Source organism: Limanda limanda, chromosome 20, assembly GCF_963576545.1.
Source record: "Limanda limanda chromosome 20, fLimLim1.1, whole genome shotgun sequence".
Classification (NCBI taxonomy): domain Eukaryota; kingdom Metazoa; phylum Chordata; class Actinopteri; order Pleuronectiformes; family Pleuronectidae; genus Limanda; species Limanda limanda.
The window spans coordinates 9,050,111-9,074,526 of record NC_083655.1 but is presented as its reverse complement, the minus strand read 5'-3'; the positions used below and the strand labels follow the sequence as shown (position 1 = coordinate 9,074,526).

Sequence of the window (24,416 nt, the reverse complement as noted above, 5' to 3'; positions counted from 1 at the left end):
AGACGTGGATGTGACGGTTTAAGACCAAAGACAGATGTGTGGAGCTCCACTTTGGTTTGTGCATCTTTATAAATCCAACGCCTGATGCAGTTTGTTGGGTTGAAGGACAGAAAGGCCCCTAACGACTAATTAGATGGATAATATGAGTGAAGTGTTGCTCTTTAAATAATGATTCAATTCAACCCGAGAACTATTTTAATTTCAAATCTTATTATGGATTCTTTGACATCTGACACTCAGGGGGTCTGATATTTACGTGTGCACAAATTGGTGCGGATCCAAATAGGCGAGCAATAGCATTTTAAAAAACCTGTATTTCAAACAGGAAATATTTAGAGCTACTCATTTTTAAAGGTGTAAAAGGGTGAATACAAATTATAGCAGTAGCCTTGAAGACCGATTTGTGATCTATGAGAAACTGTGAAGCTGGAAACATTCATTTATTGGATCGTTTTTTTTCTCCCTGACAGTTAAACTGCTGAATCTACAGTAGACGTTGTGCTTTACGTTGTCTTCACGTTTGCTTCCATCTCCCTTGAGACTCAGCGACGCCGGTCTGGCTGAGTTTTTATGCCGCAGCAAAAATTACGTCTGTTTGCATTAAACTGACTAAACTCCGGGAGCCTGCCCCCCCCCCCCCCTTCCTGAATCATGTACGTTTGGTTAAGTGTTGAGATTTAACGCCGGTGAAGTCGCTGGCTGAGATCTGTTGTTTCTGTGTAATGGACTTTAAATCGACTGTGTTTATACAGCACTTCACCTCTCAAAGTGCTTTACGGTACAAGTCGCACTCACACACACATTTATAGTGCTTATATATACGCAGTGACCCTTCATACACAATTAGGAGTTAGGCTTCAGGCCAGAGGACACTTTGGAGGAGCCAGGAATCGAACCACCGACCCTCTAGTTAGTTGACGACCCACTCTACCGCTAGAACCAGATCCACCCCAGTTGTCTGTTTGAATAATGCTGACAGAGCATGTGAAGTTTGACCCGACACTGCCATCTAGTGGTGTGAACTATGCCGTCGACATGTTCAATGACAAAGCAAACTTCAGTAGCAATCAATGAAATTAAAGACGATGATACATCCGGCATTTCTTTAATAAACATTTACCAAAGGAGGAAGGAGGGGAGGGGAAATCGTTTTAGTACAAAAAAAAGAAGAATAGACCTGTTCCTTTTTGAACTCTGGTTACGTCCGTGTGTTCTGCTCATGATTTTACAACTACTGGCAAAAAGGCAAGTGGAATTGAAAGTGAAAACAGCCTTTCTCCATTAGGTCTGATTCGCCGCAGTAGTCCCAAGTGCTTCCAGTCTCTCTGGATCTAACAGCCCCCCCCCCCATCAGCTGAGCCACCGCCGCGTCAACGTAATAATGGTCATTAAGAGAGGACACTACGTTACTGGTCATATTCCTAATTGTTCAGGGAGAGCACAAGCTCCATTTCATAACTAAAATAGTTTCCGCCTACTTCTGTCAGTAGTGCAAAACATTAATATTAGTCTGCCCTGGGGTAATTACAGACAGGCCATGGTAGAGATTTAAAATTCACCCGCCTGATCTTAAATGTACACTCAAAAAAGGTAAAAGTTTAATTTAAAAGACAGCAGAATAGATTACAAAACAATATGAAAATGGTATGAGCAAGAAAAGCTCCTCGGGTGTCGTTCAGCTGTCCTCCTGCAACGTACTCCACACTCTGGGGAGGAATACAATGCCTAACAAAGACTTTAAGTTATTACAAACTGAGTGTGCATGTCCAGGTCTGGCCTGAGACAGAGTCATAGAGCCTTTTGTCCACTGTCACTAATCTGCCATTTCACATTTCCAGTCGTTCAGTACGGCAGTCCTCGTCCTCTGAGAGTTGCTGTTGAGTTCACATGTGGGACGTAGCCATGGGGTAGTGGTGGAGCCCCGAGTTGAGAAGGGGAGCCCCAGGCTTGTCCCGGCACTGGGAGTGGTGGAGGATGTACGCCTTCCTTTCTACCCATGGCGTGGTTGTACATGTGCATGGCTCCGGGGTTGGGTTGACCCTCCACAGACAAGGGGCTGTGATTGTACTCAAAGCGGTGGTCCTTGTCCCCGGTGAAGACCATGCCACTGGGTCCGGTGGCCCTGCCACCTTGGGGGAAGGGGTCTGGGTGGGCCGGGGCTAGAACCCCCACAGAAGAGCCCCCGCTCTGGCCAGGTCGACTGAACACATCTCTCAGAGCGTGAGGGGGCAGGCCCCCGCCCATCATGTGACCCATAAAGCTGTCCCCGAACCCTGCAGGCGTGAAGGACGGAGGTGGTGGGTGGCTGTACTCAACCCCATATCCAGGTCCTTCTGCGGGAGGGAGGGGGGGGTAGTCCTGCTCTGGATGTCTCCCACCATCACCTCCACCTGCAGATGCGATGGGGGGAGCGTGGCCGATCTTGGGCTCAGGTGGCGGCTGCCGGTAGTCCAGGTCTGCATGTGGAGGAGGTTCTGGAGGCTCAGGGGGTCTCTGGTCCGGAGGCAGGATGGACATCCCACCAACCTCAGACACTAGAGGACAAAATGAGAATATCAGATATTGCAATGTCAATTCTTTGTTTTATTTTTGCTTATGTTTCTGTAATGGAATTTCTCTGATTCCAATAATAAATCATTTGGAAAAAGTAGATTTCCACAATAACTTTAACTGACAGGATCCTTCTGGTGATTTATCTTACTGGTTTCATTCTTACTTGACTCCCTCTGTCAACCATCTGCTTTCATTATACATGATTTCATCTGGTTTATGTGTGTCCAGTCACAGACATGTGGTTAAAAACTTCTTTAAATGGCTTTCAGGAGTCAGAGCAGAAAGAGAAGTTGCCTTGCATTCAGCTGTCTCACTGAACATGTTCAAAAGATGAGGTTACCTGGAGAGACCGGGCTGGGCTCTGGAGGCTGTTTGACCTCTGGAGGTAGCGGAGCTCCTCCCTGTGCAGCTCCTGCAGAGTTTGTGCTCTCTGCTCCTTCTCCGGCGTCCCCTGCCTCCTGCCTCTGAGCCTGCTGGACTTTGAGGAGTTGAGTCAGCAGCATTGTCATGGCTGTCTGGGTGGCGGCCGAAGCCTCACCTTCTGGAATGCCTGATGGTGCGGTCATGGGGGGTGAAGGGGGCTTGGGCATCGGGGGTGTGCGTGGCACTCCTGCAGGAGCAGAGGTCTGGGGAGGCCTGACAGGTGTAGATTGAGCAGAAGGCTCTGCAGGGTCGGTGGGGCCCAGGGCTTTGGAGAGCTGCTGTAACGTCTCCTGGTTGACCTTTGTGCTCATGGATTGGACGAACTCACCTTGGGCTGTGTTCACCGTGCTCTTGGGCTGGCCGAGGAAGTTCAGGAGGACCGCTAGTTGCTCCTGCGTCAACTGGGAGCTTGGACCCTTTGGATCTGTAAGAAAATAAGGTTCATTCTAAACCTTTGGGACAAATATTGCAAATCCAGGGTTCAGTTCTTGAGCTTTCAATTTGAATTGGGATTTGACAGAAAACTTTACCTCCAACATTCTTAACTTCCATTTCCCTAGCACCCTTCATACGGGTCAGTGTGACTCAAAGCTTTAATAAGACAAATATAAATAATAGTCAGACTCACCAAGCAGAGCAGAAGCAGCTGCTATCGGAGGTTTGATGCCACCGGGAGGAGGGAAGCCTTGGGGGGTGTTGCTGCGGCTGTCGTCAAGGCCAAGCTCTTTGCGTGGCGCCTTGGGGGCCGCCAGCTCCTCCGGCATCTGCTTCTGTCGCCGACGTTTCTTACTCCACAGCTCATGACAGTCCTGATACAGTGGAAGGCTGCAGAAATGGAGATGTTAACATGGTGAGATCACGTGAAGCATTTTGTTGTCTTGGTTGTAGTATTAACATGAACAGAAACATACTCTGGCGGGGGCATCTTATCTGGGTCGACGTCCTTGAGGAACTCGCTGCCCAAAGCTTGTTCGGCCGTGCAGCGTCTGCTGGGGTCCAGGTTTAACATGTGGTCGAACAGATCCAGGGCAGACATCGGGATGCTGAACAGCAGAAGCACAAGGTCACAGTCAGACGCGCTGCTGGAGCCTCAAGCCATAAATATGATCATGCACAGGGACTTACAAAGCAAACTCCTCTCGTAGCCGTCGCCTGTACTGTTTCTTTGGTTTCATGTTGTTGAAGAAGGGAAGCTTTATTACATCGGGCCAGACCGCAGGGCAGGGGCTGCCACATATCCGACTGGAAGAAGAAACACGAAATTACAAGAAATGAATTGGTGGATAACGTGAACGTGTCGTTCAGGTTGGTGCGCACTATATGGGAACCAGCCAAAGATTCTAAACTAATGTGTTAATTTTTACTAGTTTCACCACAAACTAACCTGATGAGCTCCAACTGAAGGAGCTCCTGGTTCGCTTGGAAAATGGGCTTCTTTGTGAACAGTTCTCCCAGAATGCATCTGTGACAGACAAAACCAGATAACGATTATGAGAACAAAACCCTATGAAACTCTGACGGAGATAAGCGAGTCCCATATGTAAACCGAAGTCCTTATCAGTCCTGTTCTTACCCGCAGCTCCAAACATCAATGGCAGGCGTGTACCTCTCTTCTCCCAGGAGCAGCTCTGGGGGTCGGTACCATAGTGTGATCACTTTGTTCGTGTACGGTCGACTGAACAAGAGAATATGGTTTGTTATTAATTCACATACAAGGACCAGAATGTTTGAGGAGTGCATCTAATAAGAATATCGGAGGCTCACCTTTCTTCAGAGTTATACAGCCGAGCGAGACCAAAGTCTGCTAGCTTTATTTGACCTCTGATTAGGGAGAGAGCAGAAAAAACACCGGTCAAATTCAGCTGATAAACACGCTTGAAAATATAACAAAGCTGAGAAAGGATGTTCATTGAGTTTAAGAGTGATCCCAAAGACCTACTTGTTGTTGAGCAGAATATTGGAGCACTTGATGTCTCTGTGAAGGAAGTTCTTCTTGTGGCAGTAATCGAGACCCTCCAGCAACTGTCTCATGAAAGACTTGATGTGGCTCTCGTTGAAATAAACCAGGCCAGACTCCAGCAAACCCATCAGGTCGTGGTCCATGTATTCGAAAACAAGATAGAAAGCCCCTGAGGTGAAAAAAAGAAGAGATTTAGTCTTTAAAAGAGCCCACATAGGAATCTGTTATGTGGTAAAATCAGGTACTACATAGAAGTTTACCTTTATCATTTTTGAAATCCAGAGCGTCCTCCTTGTCTGTGACGATCTCCTTCATGTTTATGATGCTCTTGTGGTTGAGTTGTCGCAGAATTTTGATCTCTCTGATGGCCGTGATTGGGAAGCCCTCTTTCTCATTGTCCAGTCGAACTTTCTTCAAAGCCACCATCTCAGCTGTAACAGAGGAAAGAACGGCCCTTCAAAACTAGATCATGAGCGAATCTCCACTTGCAATTTAAACAAAACCTTCATTCAACAGTTTGTTGAAGTTTCAACACACTTACCAGTGTCTTTGTCTTTAGCTTTGTACACCTGTCCATAGGTGCCTTCCCCTGTGATTCCAAGGATCTCAAACTTGTCCACACAGCGTTTGCCCCAATCTATCTCTGTCTCCTTAATCTCACCGTATCTTGGGCCGCAAATTCTGTTATGTTCACGAAAATACATGAAACAGTGAATACAGGAGCAACGAAGCAAAGGAAAATGTGATCGAGCACTTAATGCAACCTAACATACTTAGGTCTTCGGCGAAGCGTTAGAGACTTTTTGTCATCGAATGGGCTGCGAGGGGAGGACGTGCCCCCGGGAAGTTCAGGGGGGAGAGGCAGGTCGGTCAGAAGTGGGCGAGCCTTTCTCTCCGTCTTTTTCTTCCCTGAGAGCAAGCTGTTCTTCCAGCTGATAAAGAGAGAATAAAGAAAAGACAGTGATTAGGTCTGCGCAATCAAGTGTAAAACTTCATACAGATTCAAGGTCAATCGACCCAACACACACACGTTTATATATACATACCCTTCTGCTTTGTTCATATGCTCAAGAACTGCTGGGGGCAGCGGTAGTGACGACAGAGTAGAGATCAGTGGACCGGGGGCTCGTTCCTTGTCTTTGCTCTGTCCGGGTGCTGGTGCTTTCCTCTTGTCCCGATGTACAGTGTCCTCCTTCCCCTTTCCTTCTCTGTCCCTGCTGGTCTGGAGGTCGCTGGTCTTCTTGGAGGACCTGTCAGAGGGAGACGGCGGCTGGGTGGTCGTTGGCGTCCTGGGGCCTTTCTCTGGTGGAGGTGGAGAGGGAGGGCGGCCCTTCCTGGCAGCGTGATTCAACTTCGGACTCGGTTGATGAGCAGATGAGGGAACCTTGGTTGGGGTAGAAGTGTTGCTGGAGTTCTTGGCTTTGGCAGCCGCTACCGCAGCTTTCACCTTTTTCTGCTTACTGAGTTCAGCAGCGAGACTGTTTTTGAAGGTGAGCGTGCTCGGCGACAGGCTGGAGGGGCGACTGCGGGAGCGGGAGTGGCGGTGGCGGCTGCGGGAACGTGAATGCCTTGTGGATGAATATGGACTTCTGCTACGTGACCGTGCAGATCGCCTGGGGGAAAAAAGACATGGATGTTACAAACCCTTCTGTATGATTGACTCATCTAGTTAATTTTATAGTTTAGAATGTTATAAATATAAAAAAAGTTACTCTAGCAAGTTAAGTAAGTTGTTCTCTCTCTTAATGGACTGGATCGTCAATGGCTTTGACAGTTGAATAGATAGAACAAATATTGAAAGAAACCAATAAAATGTAAATTATAATCATCGTTCTTTCCATTGTACAAATACTGCTTCACAGGAATGACACTCAGCAAGTCGTCCCGTATATAAACACGTCTTTGTTGAATGTGGCCGAGCCAAGAAGTCACCAAACCAGAAGAACACCAACAACAAACTTTGAAGAACTCACCTGACATCTGGACTTGGGCTCCTGGACTTCCTGTACGGACTTCTTGATCTCCTGCGGTTTCCATAAGGACTTGAACCAAACTCTCCTTGTTCATACGGGCTGTGTCGGCCATAACTTGGTGACTTTCGCCAGTTCGCTGGGCTCGTGGGAGATCGCTTCTTCTTGTTGCTGGAGTAGGAACTGGGCGACTTCTGTATCCCATAAGCTCCATATGCATCTGAGTCCCGGTTGTAATATGTTGAACTGGGAGAGAGTCTCTTGCTCCCATAAGTTGGACTTCTTCTAGATGTCTGCTGGTTGTAACCACTAGGAGACTGGTAGCTATAGGGGTTGGACGTCCCATAGGGACTTTCAGTTTTCAAACCAGGACTTCTCCTGTACGCCCTGAGGTCTTCTCGGTCATCTCTGTAAGATTGTGGAGCTTCTCTGTATGCAGACGGCGGTTCTTTCTCGGATCTTGTTTTACTTCTGTGCCTCTTTGAATCCTTTTTCTCTGCAGACTGTGAGGGCTGAGTTGTGGATGTCCTTTTACCGTTTCTGTCACTGCTCCTCGTTGTGTCTCTGGGGTTCTTGGAGCCGCTGAGGCCAGCTCCACTCCGAGCCTTGGAGGAGTCTCTCTCCCGGCTCGGGCGGTCCTTCTTCCTCCCTGACTCCTTCTCCTGCTGCTTGCTCCTCTCGGATGCTCCTCTCGTCGGTACCTCCTTGCTGAGGGTCACTGCCGTCTCCCGGTTCCTCGCCTTCCTCCTGATCGGGTTGGCCGGTCCGTTGGACTCGCCGAGGTCGCTGAGCCGGTCCACGGAGAGCCGGTCTGCCCGGGGGTCCGGTTTGGGAGAGGGGCTCCCGGAGAACCGCTCGGACTGGGAGCTCACGTCATCGTACTCCACCAGTGTCCGGAGGTCAACCTCTTTGTCGAAAGTGCTTCTCCGGTCGTTGCCCTCTGTAGTCCCGGTGCTGGACGGGTCTCTCCCCTTGCCCTGCCGGCGTTTCTTCCTCCTGGAAGCCGACGACCGCCTCTTCTCCCGGTGCTTGTCCCGCGGAGCAGCACCGATCCCCGGCTTGCTCCGCCTGTCCTGCCGGTTAGCATTCCTCTGCGCAGAGGGGCTCCGGCCCCGACCCTCCCGGAGCACGTCCGAGTTCGGCATTTGTCTCCAAAAATATAAATGTCCCCTGGAGAATAATCCTTAAATTAAAGTACTTGTTCCTAAACTATGTCTCTCGTTGTGTCGCGGAACAAAACATTGGGGCTAGCTCTGTCACAGGCTAGTTAGCTGAAACTACAGCTATTTCACAATTAAGACAGCCAGCCAGCTAGCTTAGTCACAGGCTTATCATTAGCATTACAAAGCTAACCGGGGCTAGGGTCCGAATAAAGTGAGTAACTCCAGACGTAAATTACCGGTCCTCGGTGACGACACGTCCCGCCACACACAGTCCACAACACGGAGCTTTTACTTATGGAGCCAGTCGAGTCTCAGCCATTGTGCTCCAGGACGGACAGCAGCCCCCAGACACGCTAGCTAATGCTAGTCGGTTTAGCCAGCTAGCCTCCACTAGCTGTGTCCAGCAACACATTCCAATCCGCGGGGGAAAGCGCCGAGCTGCGGCAGGTTTATGATCCAGTGCCTGTGAAGTGTCACTGGGGTATGGACCTCGGGTGAATCCGTCCACGGTGCGGGGGTCAGCGGGGGAGGAACAAACTCTTGCTCGCAAACTTCTGCTAGGCTTCTATCACACTGAGCAACGAGGAAGTGGACAACACGCGAGTGGAAGCCGCTAGCTAGCCACCTAGCACCGTTAGCCACCTAGCACCGTTAGCTTTCTTTTCTCAAGAAACTACAACAACGTCACTAAAAAACACGTCCACCTTCCCCGGGCGTCCCGTCGAGTCTCAGCCCGCTGCGACAAGCCCCTGGTCAGGGAGCAGCAGCTCGTGTCTCCGCCGGGAACCGCTCGACTACAGCCGGAGTTTAATCACCACAAATCAGAAGTGTGTTCGCAGGGAAGCTAACAGGCCCGCACCGCTTTGAAACTACAATTCCCGTGAGTCACCGCCGAGCCAATCACAGGCGGCTGCGTCAACGGCGCCGGGCCTACGTAACCGCCCCTTCCTCCCAAACACCAGTTACACAGTTTATGGTTCATAACTTTTATATCATGGGTTTTATATGTGGTTTATATACAGGAATTAAACAAAACGATAATTTATAAATATATGTTTGTGTTTCAAGTTTTACTAATGTTTACAGGGAACCAAATTACATCTCAAATTATTTTAATATTAAAATAAGATTATCTTTTAAAGTGTTCTTTGTTTTTGTTTAAGGATTTGCTGATGTTTCTTTTAGAAAAGTCGCCAAATTAAACCTTTTCTTTTTAAGTAAAAAATGTTGATAGTAAGTCAAAGTTAGTTTGGAAAAAGAAGCTTTAATTTTGTACTTCTGTATAAAAGGAACCTCAAAGTTACAATTTAGATAGTAAAATGCTTTTTATCATATATGGAAGATTTGAAAAATATACATTTATTATTTATAAATTATGGTTTTGTTTCAGGATGTGTTGATGTTGACATCAACTTTGTTTAGAAAAGAAACCAAATTACTAAATTTTTCAAAATAAAACTCGAGTTGTCATTTCTAACATCAACATAAATTTGAAGCTTTAGGTGAAAGACGTCTCGATACATTTTTGTTTTATATACACTAAATCGTAAAGCATTCAGAGGACCCTCTATATGCAGAACAAAGACTCAATGTGGATGTGGGCTGCGCCAAGTTGTCTGTGAAAACATCACAGTGCAACAAGGTCAATTTATCAATGTCATGTTCTGCATTAATTAAGTAATAAAAATAAAAGTGCAATGATTCAAGACATCTCTGCAAAATAAAAGATGAGACCTATGGAAAATATTATTAGTAATATCCACTTTATTTGCCATTTCCAAATAACTCACAAAAACTGAATTGAAATGTAAGCATCACCTCTTGCATTCACGAACAGATAGGCTACATTAGTGGTTATGTTTAAAATAAGTAAACATGAAGGAAACATTTCACCGATGGCATACGAACAACCATCCAATCAAAAATACATAGATATCCATTTATTTTTAACTCCAAGGGCATTTATATAAAAAGGCAAAAACAAGTTGTTTGAATACCCGGTCGACCAATCTGCTTGTAGCTTTCGCACAAACATCTGTTTCAGGATCAAGTTGAAAATATTTGGGCCATCAAGTCTATTAAAGTATTCATGAAGAGAAAAGAATAAAGAAGAATGATCGATCATGTTTGCTTTTGGAGAAAAGCAATAAAACGGATGATGAGATGCGGTTAAAGCCGATGTTGGAGTAAGCGAGCACTATGGTGGTTACTTTGAGTAAAGTAGCTTCTTAACGATGTAGACACACAGCACTTAGATGTAATGGAAGCTCAGGAAGGAACGTCACAACAGGCTGTGATGCTGACATTGTGTATTTGTTTTTTGTGCCTGTTACATTAACTATCAGGGGTGTTTCAGTCACGTGTACTGGAGGTTAGCCCTTACAATATCTTAAACAACTTTCCAAACATTCTGGTGCCACGGGTTCCTGATATTTTGGGCTCAAGTTGGTCTCACGTATCCAGTCTCACCCTCTAAAACCCTTTCAACGATGTGCTTTTCAATAAGTATGAAACCCCACAGACATTCCTGCGCATCTCTATCTTTTTATACAACTAACACACACATATATTATAAAAACAAAGCCTTCAATCTTTAGCGTTAGACTCTTTAGTGTTCAACTATTACCTCAGGAAATCATTTGAAACAGTTTTCTGCTTCACATTCGTCTGCACGCGTCACAACCCTGTTTGTCGGGTTTGTTCGTCAGCAGGATTACACAACTGTCCAGATTTCTATAAAACGCAATGAAGGGGATGGAACGTGGGTCAAAAAGGATTCAGAACATTTTGGGGGCAGATCCATATTGAACATTGTGAGATCAGGTGTATTTAGGGGCCTGATATGCATGAGTGTGTGCAGTTTAGTGCAGCTCTACCGAGAGCCATTCAACTTCTAAGCTGTGGTCACACCTAACAGCATTCAAGTGCTTTTACTGCACCCAGTCTCACTAAAAGCAGTTTGCAGACAACGATCTTCTCTTTATCCACTTTGAAATGTCAACAATATTTGTTTGCATAGACACTAGTGTTGGGCCTCCTACTGGTTGCCAAAGTCATTAAATGAAAAAGTACAGCTCTTGCTGCCGGCTATGAACACACACACACAAAAAACACACATTCTACTCTTGCGTTAATGACCCTGAAATGGATCAGAGTGAAATGCGGAGGGAAATAAAAATCGCAAAAGTGGTTGGACTTCATAAAGTATTGAAAAGAGTAAAATAAGTTACTTTAAATAAGTCAGAAGAAAACAAAGCATGGCTCAGTAATAAAAGCAAATTAAGGGGCAGATTTCATGGTGTGATTTGGTCTCTGTCATTTAAATGTAAAAACCTACATCTTGTTCTCATTTGGGCAATTCTCACACTGCATTCATCTTCACCTTCTTCTATACGAGCATGAACATCAGGTAGCTCACTAAGATGTCACAACAGCATTGTAACACGGTGGAGACTTGCACAAAATCTAGCAAAAGGTAAACAAAACAGAGCTTCGATGAACTCCGCACATCATCGGCAGCCTAAGATTTACAGGCAGACAGGATGAGCATGTTGGGATTATTCACATTCACTATGGACAGAGGCAACAGTGATGCACTGTACATAAATTACTAAAGCCCTCGCAACCTCAAATTTCTCTCCTCGGCCACTTCCACTGAAACGCCTTTAACCTTTGCCTGTCTGATTCTCAAAGATGTTTTTTTTTTTTTTGCAGAAACACTGCAAGCTGTCATTCGCTTCAATTAAAAAGTGGGCACTTGTTTGTACTATGGAGCGTATTTCTTTGGTGACTGAAAGGACATGTACCACTTTCCTTCCATCAAGCCTGCATTCTGTTTTGACATCAATTTATTCCCACTTTAGTCCCAATTACAATAAATACATTTAGATGAACATGCAGGGAATTAGAAGCCGGAGCAAGGATGCTGGAAAAATAAATCTTAACATGTGTTGAAGACAGTATGTTAAAGGATGTAGTGTTATGGAATCACAGTTTATATGAGCACCAGGGATTCCGTAAATGCAAAGAAAGGCAATGAAAGCCATTAGCCACGTGAGGTAAAACATTTTGAAATGTTAGAATTGAAGAAATTTCAAGTGTTGTAAAATCCCTCAGAGATTGAAGGGTTACGATCAATGACGTTTGTGCATTTTGATAAGACTCAAAGTGACTGGAGGGGGGGAAGAAGGCAAACTTAGTGCGCTTGTCTTACATTGGTTGATAAGAAAGAAAAACTTTGACTTAAAAAAAATAAGTGTTGGCAACTAAACCACAGAGTAAAACTGAAGTGTGAAAACCACAAATGGGAACGGCATCAAATTTCAGAAATGATCTTTCAATTAAAATGCTTCCAGGATTTCCCAGTGCAATGTACATTTCCTAAGTGGCACTTGAACTTGGGTTCACACTTCCTACCAAAGACTGTGGACCCATATGAAGTGGGACTTTCCAGTACAACTCTAGTTATATTTCCCCCTCATTTAAACCTCAGCTCTGACACTTTTAATTTAATCTTTCCACTTGAACCCGCACTGCACAGCTGTCTGAATATATATCACACATCAAACTTTACAATGAAAGATTGTGTAACATTCCAGGGCCGAGCCTCCTGTCAAACGTAGAGCTAAATTAAAACACCATCCATTTATAACACTCTGTTATGCGGTCAGAGTAAGAGAGAGAGAGTACATAAGTTATTTGGAGTGTCAGCACATAAAAAGTTAGAGCTATAAGTGGTGTATGACGTGCCACCTTACTACTCCCTGACACACGGTCAGATGTCCTGTTAGCCAGGAACAGAAAGTCATGGTCAGGTATGGGCACAAAGTAAATGTAAAAGTCTGAGAAATGTGTATGTACACAAGCAGTGACCCTGCTCTCTGTTGCCACTATAAAATACAGCATCTCTCTCGAATTCTCTTGGCCAAACTTTTACTTTTCTTCTTCCCGTTCTTCTCTTTGCTGTCCTCCATTTTCCTTGCCCGGATCTCTCTCATCAGGTCAAAGAACACCTATAAAAAAAAAGTGTAGGGCTCATATTTCTCTGCTGGGTTTGAACCAAGTCAAGTTTTGCCAAGTCAAGTCTTATCTTTTGCTGATCGGACTAACCTTGTCAACATTGGCACGGGTTTTGGCAGAAGTCTCCACGTAGCACACGCCCCACTGCTCGGCACGTGCCTTCGCCTCGTCGGCGCTAACCTGCCGTCGGTCATCCAAGTCGGATTTGTTACCAACCAGGAGAAAGGGCACGTTCTCGTCCTCTTTCACTCGCAGAATCTGCTCTCTGTAAAACAGGAAATGCCATGCATCCGTGAATTATGCAAATAAACAAACTACTGACTCACAGCTTCATAACTGTCACGGAAGGAAAGTTTCTAGGTTTCACCCGTCTGCTGCTTTGTTTATTTATTAGTCAGCAGGATTACACAAAAACTACTGGAGGGATTTCCACGTAACTTGGAAGAATTGGACACAGGACAAGAAAGTGCCCAGTACATTTTGGAATAGATCCAGGAATGCATTTCACTTTAATTAAGATGCGAGATTTGGTGTTTTCGGGCATTTTCACAAATTCCCCAGGAAATTATTCTGGTGTGTTGATGAAAACAAAAATCAAAAGTACCTGAAATCTACTGTTGCTGCGAATGATTCCAGTTCTGTGATGGAAAATACACAGAGGAAACCCTCGCCGCTGCGGAAGTAGTTATCCCTGATGGCTGCGTAATCCTCTTGTCCAGCGGTGTCAAGGATGTCAATCTGAACCTCCTCTCCGTCCAGCACCACTTTCTTCCTGTAACTGTCGGCTTTGGTCGGCTCGTAGTCTTCAACAAACTAGGAGGCAGAGGAGAAAGGGATCATTACACAACACAGTTAGCACCTCAAAAACCTTGATGCATTTTAGCTGGACGGCTGGGGTTAAAGTTGCTCACCTCATCATACATGAACTGGAGGGTTAGGGCTGATTTCCCCACTCCTCCGCTTCCCACCATAATCACTTTGTGGAGGGCTAGAGAGTTCTGCCCCTTCGGCTTAGCAGCTGCCATGGCTCTGTGTGCGGAGAGGTCTGACTGTGGAAGGGAGAGAGTTCAAGGTGGAGGGAAGGATTGTGAAATGAAGAGGAGGGAAATCAGTCTGGACGGCCGCTGCAACAAAGAGCTAAATGATAAGTCCTGGGGAGACAGAAAAGGAAAAAGAGAGAAAATATTCACAACCTGTTTCATCATCACCTCTGGGGCTTCTATATCCCAGGTCTCCAGTTAGAATGCAAAGTCATCACTGGGTCTCAAAGCAACAAATCCCAAAGCAATAAAATGTTTAATCAGGAGAAGCAGTCATTACACTGCAAATGTAGTGCAGGGGATGGTTCTCTGGGTCTTTTTTATGACAAATACTGAAGGATAATGATACAATTTAAACTGCTTTATAATCTGTATTTTCCATTATCATTCCTTCCCTGCAGAATCATTACTACATGTCCATAAAGCTGCTTTAAGACAAGCACTGAAGTCCAGATATTTTCCGGAGGTATGTGAGAACGCAAATGTCTGAGTCAGTGGCACTCAACGTTTTCTGGAATGTTTCACAACAGTCCTCTAATAAAATGTGTGTAAAACGTGCAAACCCATGTGAGAATGCAGCAAGAAAACTTCTGGAACATTCATCGTGAGCAAGTGGGTGTACCAATAAAACTTCGAACATGTGATAGACACGAATACACGTAGAAGACAAAGATGTCAGCTTGGAAAGACGATGCGATTCAACAGCTTTAAGTGATAAATGTCCTACACAGTGACGATGTCACGTCTTCTGCTGATCTTCTGCTGTAATAGCAGTGAACACTGTCCCTCTCCTTTGTTCTAAGATGGCAAATAGGTAACAGAATTAGATCCCATTAAAGGAAATTCCTTTGAAATAATCTGCATGAACATGATAAAGATCAAAGGTCTAAGGTCATGATCAGTCTCATAGATCCACAAACACCAGATCAAAGGCTTTTTTGCAGTCACATTCGGTGCAACAACAAATAAATTTGCAAGGGGTGTGACATCTGTTGAGGAAACCTGATAAGATGGTGGAACAGATCAGCAAATGCTACAATTTCCCCCAAGCTGAAGGGGAACCTGTGGCCGCCATTTAGAAACGAAATAAACCTTTTCTGGCTGGTCTTCCAAACTTTTGTGTATAAAATCTCACATGTGCCACATGGATTTAGTGATCCAGACAATAACATGATGTCCAGACATGTGTGTGCTCATGTCTTTCTACAATCACAAATGGAGGTTTACAGCCAACAGGGTCAAAAGTCAATGTTATGCTTTAGCACGGAAGTAATGTTCTTTTAATTTCACCATTGAAACGTCCACAGTCTGTACGTCTCTTAATAAATAATAGAATCAGGTTTAATTGCAAAGCAAGATTTTACTGTTGTGCATTTGTGCAAGTAGAGATATAAAAAATGAAATATACTATACTATACGCACCAAGGGAGGGATAAACACAAGAGACTGGATTTTACAAAGTATGTAATGTTATGTTTACACCCATATTTATCCATGTGTGACAAGTGGGAGAACGTGTACAAATATACGAAGTTGCATGATTGAGATAATAAAATAACATCAATGTCAATAACAGGAATCTAGTAGAAAATAAACTGTCATCATTATCATCACAAACTGAACAGTCATCAGCAGATCGTTATCTGGCCACTCGCTGCTAACTAATGCTAATCAAACACAACGTCGAGGTAAGCACTAAGATGGTGAACAGACATAAAACATAGAACATAAAATACCAAGAAACAACCATTCATATAACCACCAGTTAGCCGCTGGTTTGACAGGTTAGCTTCCCAGGGCGATGCTAGCTAACGAGCTAACTAACCCACCGGGCAGGTTTAGCATCTGCGGAAGTTCCGCTTGAAGGAAGCGGCTCTGAAGGCTCGTTAAATATAAATACATGAAACACACTTAGTCCACAGGAGGAGACTCAGCTCAGCATCTTGTTAGCTAGCCGACTAGCTGGGGTGCACACAGACACACACAAGCACACACATACACATAAGCAGCGTGAAAACGAGATAACAAGCAGCTAATCACAACTAAACGATGCGGACGTGACCCAACAACAACATATGTGAGTCTGTGCATGTGTGTGAGTGTGTGTGTGAATGTGTGTAACATCACGTACCGGTAACTGTGACCGCGTTCACCTCCACGAAGCGTCTGACGAGGGCTGGACCGCGGCGGCGAACTGGGGACACTCCGGCTAGCTGCTCGTTAGCTGCTCGTTAGCTCCCGGTTAGCTGCTCGTTAGCTCACGATTAGCTCCTTTGCTACCTCCGTTAGCATCAGACCGGGCAGCCCAGCTCGGATCCGGTCGGTGGCAACGCCCGCCCCGCATGGAAGAACCGCACCTTCACTGTCTGTGTGAATTAATCATGACTTCTTTTTTATTATTATGATTTAAACTCAGATTATTTGTTTGAATCGTTTCTGCAAAAAACAATAGAGATTACGAGCAGATTGTGCAGGAAGATAATTGATTAATTGGTTAATCTGCCTTTTAAGTGTTGTCACGTTTGTTCAGGTGGAGACTCTGTCCAGAAGAGCAAGGTAATGTTGGTTTGCTCCATCATAAACACATCAAAACTCAGAAGTGACTGTTTGCTTTAATTTGAATACAGGTTCTCCAATAGTACAAGTGACCGTTAATTAAATAAATGAGTGTTAAACATGTTTGTTTTCTACAGAGATGAAAGGGAAGTCCATGATTTCCAAACTGCGCTTGAAGTTTGCAGGGAAGTCCTGGAATGAGACTTTCCAGCTGGTTCGAAGATGCATGGTGAGACAACATTTCACTCATGGGCTCTAATATCTCACTCATATCATCTTTATTAAATTGTATTTTCTGATGCAAATGATGGAGATCACCCCAAATCCTCATCTGCACGATTATACCCCCCCTAGTCTGGAGGAGAAAGGGATAATCCCAGTTACTGCACTGGTTTCTGGGTGACTTCAGTGATGTGATGATGTGCTGTGAGTCAGGAACTGGTGTGGGAGTGTGTGTGGGGGGTGAATGAGATCATCTGTCCTGGAACACACACGTCTTTGTCGTTTGATCAGCAGTCAATTCACTTCTTGTCGACCTCATGACACACACACATGCAGGAAACCTGTAGAAACAAGTAACTAGGCAAAGTTACTTGACTGGTTTGAAGTCTGATTAATTAAATTAAGCTTATTTATGGCTTAAGCCTGGTGTGGCCTCTTGTTTAGAATGACATTTATTATTTGTTGATTTCAGTCTCCTCCTTTTTACAATATTGACATGAAGCTCCACTGGCTAGCTCTGTCAAAGGGATTGTTTGTCATTAGGTTTATGCAAAAACTACCTGGATTTCCATGAAACTTGAGACATGGGCCAACACAGAACCCATTAAAATCTAATGGTGTTTCCCCACTTTCTTTCCCCTCACATCCAATTTGAGTCTGGTTTTGAGTTTTCTCTTTTCAGAATCATCATTTCTGTATATTTATATTCTTTTCCTGTTTGTATTGTTATATATTTGGCCAAAAATTGAATTGTAATCTACTATTCTTTATTGTACATTTGGAGCCAGATCGGGCACAAGAGTCTCCTTAGGGATAAAAATATTTATATTTATCAGGAGATTGGGTGTTTTTGTAACCTTTTTATCCATTTCCAAGTGTAAAATCCATGGATCCGATGAAAATAACCCCACATATTTAGAGGAATGATATGTTGAAGTGCTTTATTGCACTTAATGGGACTGTAGTGGTGGTGGTATGAGCTGTACTGAGTGCTATTCTAGTTGGAATATGCTTCAGTCGTCGCAGCATAGTTTTAAGAGTCCAAACATGCAAAGCTTCACAGATCGCAGTGTGTTTCCACCCAACAGAAAGTCTGCCAGTTGTTCTTGTAACTTGTTGCGTGTGTGCTGAGGCTGTGGAGGAGAGGGTGGGTCAGTTTTCTTTAGATTTGTCTTGGGTGGAGCCGCAGTGTAGATACTTTTGGATTAAAACCGAGTGGAGCTTGGCAGAGCTCAGTCTCTGGAGTCTGGTAAAGACACTTGCATATTTGATGCACTGAGGAGATGTGTGGTTCAAAGGTTTAATGCATCTGTTGGTTTTTCATTCAGTTTCCTGCCTGAACCGTGTGGTGTCTCTCTCTATAAAGTCTAGATTATACTATGTAAAGTGGCCCTGTATAAATAGCGCTGAATGCTATTGTAGGACCGGTTTTGCCTCAAACTCGTCACTGAGGGCAGTGCTCGTCGTATTGGGACATGCAGGTGTAAAGCATCCAAATGTCAACACTCCCCTTTGCCACCATGCAGCTTGTGTGTAACGTCATGGCGGGATGGGACCAAAGTCTGTTTACACAAGCATCACATTGACGCACAACTGGTCCATTGTCGTTGTTGTTTCTCTCTTCTTGCCTTTGTCCCCTCATAGGAGAAAACCAGAGATGAATCCAAACCCTGTGAGCCGCTGGTTCGATCGCTGGAGCGGCTCCAGGATGAGTTTAACGGTAAACAAACCGAACACTGATGATGTTTTTGTGCCAATTTTTCACTTTACCTGAGAGTAAGTCAGGCTCTCTGTGTGTTTTCAGTGTCATCTATGAATACCATGAGGCATCGTCTGGAATTAATAGCCAAACAACAAGGGTAAAGATCTGACTTATCAATATTTGTCTTTTCTCTTACGATATTGGACTTCACGGCACAAACACAAACATCTCTTCTGCTCTTAAAGAAACACTATGCAACTTTTAAACCGTAAAATAGTGTGGAACTGACTGATAGTCGCATTTAAATCATTAAAACCAGCGTTTATCTCCAATATTCCGCCACGAAACCTAAAATATGAAGAATTCTAAACCGAGTTCGTTGGATTTGTTAATCCGCTGGTTCAGGAAGCCGGGGATCATTGTTAATATTCACAGTTCGGTTGTGTTTCAGTTCAGTAAGTCGGTCAAAACCTTAAACAGTTAGTTTGTTTTTTCTTAACATGAAAACCATCTGATCGCTCGGGACACGAAGCCCAACAGAATCAATCACCACGTGTGGCTGCAGAGGGCGCTGTTGCTCAGCAGAACTTACATGGAGGTCAGCTAAAGATTTCATTGATTATCTTCCATACTCCTGCTTCCTGTCTAGAATGGGCTTCCACATCACTGACACCACGTGCTACCTCACAGCCGACTTATTCTACCTGGAGGTGGTGTTGGTGGCGTGTGGGGGAGTGGAGGAGGTGAAGGTGGCCCCTCAGGGAGCACCCCCTGCTGTAAGTACTGTGTCCAACAAGCAATTAACATCTCTCCCCCTGTTACTCTGTGGGTTAATTAAAGGGAATTGTTTTACAGTCCAGTGAGTCTCTCCTGCAGCTGCTGAGGTAAGAGGCAGAGCGACGGTACATTTCAGTCTTGTCTCTAAACTACAGACATTAATTTGACACAAGCTATAAGAAAGTAATGTTTGAATATCCACGCAGGTCAAAGAACTTTGCTGAATTCTCCATGAAGTTATCAAGCCTCTTCACCCAGTACAACATCCCAGGAGACAGGTACGCACTCGTAAAACATTTTGATCTTGCATCATTTGTGAGCCTCTTGCCACCAAAATAAATGTCAGTATTTATTTTTTCTTCCAGTGAAACCAAATTAAAACTGTTTGCATCTCTTCAACACCTCGGGAAAGACTTGCAGCAATTATCACATCTGCCAAGGTGAGGCAACGTGAAACACAACTGCCTTCAAAACTTGTTCTGCAAATCAGAGCTCTTACTCTGATGGGGGGGACATCAATTTAAATTTTTGGAAGTCGTGATGGTTGATTGATCGATAACAAAGTGTAATCATTCGTTTTTCTGTTTTCAGGACACAAAAGGACTGTGACGCCGAGATGGACATGGTTAACAATGGAAGGATCGGGTGTCTTATAGCCGGAAAAGATGGTACAGATGCAAAATATAGAAGTTTTTGACACATGGTTTTTACTTATTTGTTCTTATTATACATTTCCTCGCTCTAGATTCCCCCCTGACCATCGAGTTCTTCATGACTCCGACTGACTTGAAGAAATCAGATTCACGTAAGATGCCAAACAAAGCCAACTTTAGTGATTGTTACCTATAGACCTGAGGCTCATTCCTATATGAGAGGCTTTATCAGATTTCCCTATTAAAGCTCTCGTTTTTACAGAAGTAACAGATCCCATGTCAGCTGTCCATGTGGCCCAGGTGACTGTGGGTGTCAGCGACCTCGCTCACAAGCTTCAGATGGCGTCTGTGATCCCGCAGCCTCCACAGCTGGATCCGCAGGGGTAACGTGTCACCGCTTCACCTCCCGCTCGTCAGGATTACTGTTGGTTTCCCGTCCCACAGTGAACGTGAATGTGACTGTCAGTAGTGTTAATGTAGTGAAATGCCTGTGGCAGCTCCCCCGTGTTCCTGCCGCTGGATGAGGGGCCACACGAGACGCTGCCGGCTTGCTTCCTCCTCAAGCTGCAGCCGCCCGTACCGATGCTGACATCTTTTGTGCAGAGGCTGATCCAAATCACAGGTGAGGGATCTTTATTTGAACATGTGATATTAGGCTTTTAGAAGAAGGAACTCTCATGGACCCCCCCCCCCCCCTTTCTCCTCTTCTTCCTCTGTGATATCTCATAGATGTGACTGTGGCAGATGTTGACCTGCAGTGGGCACCATTACCCCAGCATCTGATGAGAGGTTCAACGAGTGCAAACCACCATGAAGAGACGTTAGATGAGCAGGATACTATTTTTACAGTGGTATGTAGGTTTTGTTTGAGAGATCTACACAACTGTAAAGTTAAATGATGACAGAAGACTTGGATTTAATACGTGACACAATAGAATGTAACTCAGTAGAGCTCACACCTCCAACAAGGCCCAACCGTCCCCTTAGATTCAAACCAGCCACACAGAATTCACTCACATTCATAGATCTCCATCCCGGAAATACACCTGATTTTTTTCAAATGATATATGAATTATACCCTTGGAAATTGGTGAAAATCGGAAAAACATTCTTTAAAAATAGTAATTAAAAAAAATTCCTGGATCCACCCTTTTGTCAAGATCCACGCCAAAATGTAATGGCTGCCTTCTGGGCCCAGGTCCCATCCTTCCGCAGGATTTTAGATATAAAAAAATACACTGTGCATTTTAAAAGTCAATTGTGTGACTCTAGGAAGATGGTAATGGTTCAATGCTTTTTTTCAGCCTCTTCCAGGTGGTATGATGCACAGTTATATTGTCCCTGGAGCTGCATGGCAGGCGCCCGCACAGAGAGCGACACTGATGGACAGTGTTCCCTTCACCCACCCCGCCCACGTCCCGGCTGCACTGGAGCTGCTGCGTCATCAGTGTGTGATAAACGCCCTGCTGAGGAGCTGTGTCACGTCTCAGAGCGCCCGTCCAGGTAGGAGGAGCTTTACATCACACAGCTGCAGGTACAAAGTGTGCAGCGAACTTTGTTTTTTCAGTCATGTCATGTTTCATTGTTGAATCTTGATATCAGGTTCGGTTTGTGACCTGCGCTTCGAAGTCCTTCCGGAGTCTGACACCAGCTTCTCTGTGACCTTCCATCCGCCCGGCACGGACTCCCTGGCTGTTTGTGAGCATTTAGCTTCAAAACATCACAGATGCAAAGAGAAGTTGAATTAATAAGCAACAAATAGATAAATAAAAATAAATTCATATATCACCGAACCTTGTGGGAAATTAAAATGTCTCCTTTCCAGTACTATTTATAATGAGGCATACCGTGTAATGAAAGTTCAAGCAAATGGCAAAGATGAAATTGAAATGTGTTTTGACTTCTCTCCACAGTGCTGGTGAACGTGTGTGACTCTCATCAGATCAGCTGCAGGTTGTTTGGAGCAGGACCATGTGATCCCTCCATGGATGAATACGTCTCCACTGTAATGACGAGGTACGTTTAACCTTCCATCCTTCTACAGTTTGAAGAACAGACTGTAAACAAACATGGAGGATATGACCTTTTTTCTGGGAAGTTTATCTTCAACGGTAGAAAGTGAAGACATGTCATCCTTCTTTATTCACAGTCTATGGTTAACACAGATCCTTTTTATTTATATGACGATCCTTTATCTGATGTCTCTGTGTGTTTTTGACTCAGGTGCTTGTCTGTTCCTATGACCCTGAGCTCATTATACACTCAGCTCGGGGAACGCCCCTCTGCCTCGCTTTCTCCCGACCGCCCGGCCGCCACAGAGGCTGCAAATGACCACTCATCTCCCTCGAGCGCCGCTGTGACGGACGCCAACGGCACCGTGACGGAGTCCCAGGGCGCAGCTGTGGCAGGGGACAGCTCCAGTGTTTCTGGCTCCGCCTGCTGTGCCATGTCTGTCGCCAACGATGAGCTTCTCCCTGAAATAAACACGAGTCCCGCTGCCAACCTTTACACGTTCAGTGCCGAGGATGTGGACGTGTTTTCACAGTGGATGAGCAGTAACGGTGAACTGTCAGAGCTCAGCTGAAACTGTCAGCGACGTCCAAAGTGTTTTATAATTTGTGATTATACGTTTTTTCTGATTTGATTTAATGTTTTTGCTAAGCAGCTATAAGTGGGCACATCAACTACAAAAAACAAATCATGGTCACTTCTATTTGTCTGGTTTCAGTTTGAACCTTTTGGGTATGATCTCCTGAATCTCCTGCAAAGTGCTGAAGTGTTTCTTACAATGCATTCCAGTGTGGCAGAGATTACTGCCTGTAAAGGTTTGAGGTTTGGCATTTGACCTCCTTCAGACAGCCAAGATTCCAGTTGTGAGCCAATCAGACATTGTGGAAAATAAAGCACATTTTACACTCTTCATGGTAGAAGTCAGCGCTCTACTTATTATAATTTAAAAAGAAGAGAAGTGGTGATTGTTTGTGTTAAAGTGGATACAAAGTCTGGAATTGTATTTTAGCTCTGAAGCATTTAAATAAAGTTTTGCACGATAAAGAAATGACGTCTGGTCTGAATGTGTGGGAGCTGAAAACCTCAGTGGAATGAAAACCTCCACGGTAACAAATCTCCTGATTACCGCTGAGCAAAATTCTGCTTTTCCTGGGTGTCGGCCAAGACGGCTACCAATATAATATAACACAAATACCACCTGTCTGTGTACGATCAAATATTTAGACATCTGAGGTAGTAAAGCAAAAATGTGGCCACGTAAATCTCCATCATACGGAAGAAGAAAAGTTGCATCGACCCCTGTGTCTCGTATCGGGTCAGAATAGAACATTTATCCCGTTTGAACTTACAGATCTGTTGTCTGTGTCGATCACAAAGGAATTTAACACGTATCCAGGATTTAAAGTCGACTGTCAACAGCTGACAACTGCTTTTGTCCCGCGTTGGCGTCGACGTATCCAATGACCTGTATGACGTCTAATTATAGAAACATTCCAGCATGTGTGGTTAAACTCCTCATCTGTCACGGAGCTTTTATCCTTAGAATACAAGAGAGCTTATGTGTCTGGGAGCTGATTGGTGAAGAAAGAATCTGGATAAAGATAACTGTGATGACTTAACCAGTTAAATATTAATGAGGTATAATGGTTAAAAAACTGAATCGTGATTGACTTGGCTTCCGTTCTGAGCTGTAGACTGATTTGGTATCTAAACTAAACAAAAAAACCCAAATAATTTCTCTCCTTTTGTTTCGTCAAAGCCAAAACAGCTGCTATCAGAGACATGGAGTCAAACAATAGTCTGTGATTGAACCTGTAACTTACATTTAGAAAACATACACTAAGATCAAACCTCTTATTTCACACAGAGACATAGAGTCTGAGTTGCAACCTGTGTTTACACCCTGCTCTATTATTTATGAGGAGTAAGAGAGTGAGAGAAGGAACATGAGGGGTTTACTTTAGTTTCACCAGGAGCCTTTTTGTGTGGATGTGTTCTGAGGAGTACATATACACATCACATTAATCATATCACATATAAAGTATATACACATGTCAAATACTTCATGTGATATAATATACATATATCATGTACTGGATATCACATATAATGTATTTATAGACACGTTACTTACTTTATATGAGATATAAAGTATATAACTTTATATATACACATATCAGATACTACCTTATTTGGAAATGTGTATACTTTATACTGTATACATACTTTAAATATGATAAAAGTAAATATATACATATTACCTACTTTATATCTGTGAATGTACATTATTATTTCATGTTTCTTTTGTATACTCTTTTCCAAACGGAATATCGGCTCCACACTATTATAGTCTGTATAATATTGTATG

The 24,416-nt window shown here is 44.2% G+C and overlaps 3 protein-coding genes across 4 annotated transcripts; 1 reads left to right on the top strand and 2 right to left on the bottom strand.

Annotated features, from left to right (window-relative positions):
* Window positions 1-1,089: 1,089 nt before the first annotated feature.
* On the bottom strand, window positions 1,090-8,914 carry cdk13 (cyclin dependent kinase 13). Its single transcript, XM_061093470.1, has 14 exons — window positions 6,910-8,914; window positions 5,983-6,549; window positions 5,710-5,868; window positions 5,478-5,617; window positions 5,197-5,367; window positions 4,916-5,105; window positions 4,741-4,797; window positions 4,550-4,651; window positions 4,361-4,438; window positions 4,102-4,218; window positions 3,888-4,019; window positions 3,605-3,801; window positions 2,894-3,400; window positions 1,090-2,534 (listed from the first exon to the last, which is right to left on the bottom strand). Exons 1-14 carry the CDS (start codon window positions 8,049-8,051, stop codon window positions 1,843-1,845), a joined length of 4,251 nt encoding a protein of 1,416 aa, XP_060949453.1. The 5' UTR covers window positions 8,052-8,914; the 3' UTR covers window positions 1,090-1,842.
* A 901-nt stretch (window positions 8,915-9,815) lies between these two features.
* Window positions 9,816-16,328, bottom strand: ralaa (v-ral simian leukemia viral oncogene homolog Aa (ras related)). Of its 2 annotated transcripts, none has more exons than XM_061093471.1 (5): window positions 16,260-16,328; window positions 14,000-14,239; window positions 13,693-13,901; window positions 13,179-13,353; window positions 9,816-13,081 (listed from the first exon to the last, which is right to left on the bottom strand). In XM_061093471.1, exons 2-5 carry the CDS (start codon window positions 14,111-14,113, stop codon window positions 12,959-12,961), a joined length of 621 nt encoding a protein of 206 aa, XP_060949454.1. In that variant the 5' UTR covers window positions 14,114-14,239; window positions 16,260-16,328; the 3' UTR covers window positions 9,816-12,958. The 2 variants fall into 2 exon arrangements, with proteins under 2 accessions (XP_060949454.1, XP_060949455.1); XM_061093472.1 differs by having other exon boundaries at window positions 14,000-14,137; window positions 16,260-16,322.
* A 495-nt stretch (window positions 16,329-16,823) lies between these two features.
* zgc:111976 (mediator of RNA polymerase II transcription subunit 1-like) lies at window positions 16,824-23,038 on the top strand. Its single transcript, XM_061094098.1, has 16 exons — window positions 16,824-16,913; window positions 18,551-18,626; window positions 18,711-18,765; window positions 19,258-19,384; window positions 19,464-19,492; window positions 19,592-19,663; window positions 19,751-19,825; window positions 19,977-20,053; window positions 20,131-20,190; window positions 20,301-20,421; window positions 20,536-20,660; window positions 20,768-20,889; window positions 21,343-21,541; window positions 21,641-21,736; window positions 21,952-22,054; window positions 22,262-23,038. Exons 1-16 carry the CDS (start codon window positions 16,824-16,826, stop codon window positions 22,620-22,622), a joined length of 1,788 nt encoding a protein of 595 aa, XP_060950081.1. The 3' UTR covers window positions 22,623-23,038.
* Window positions 23,039-24,416: the final 1,378 nt, after the last annotated feature.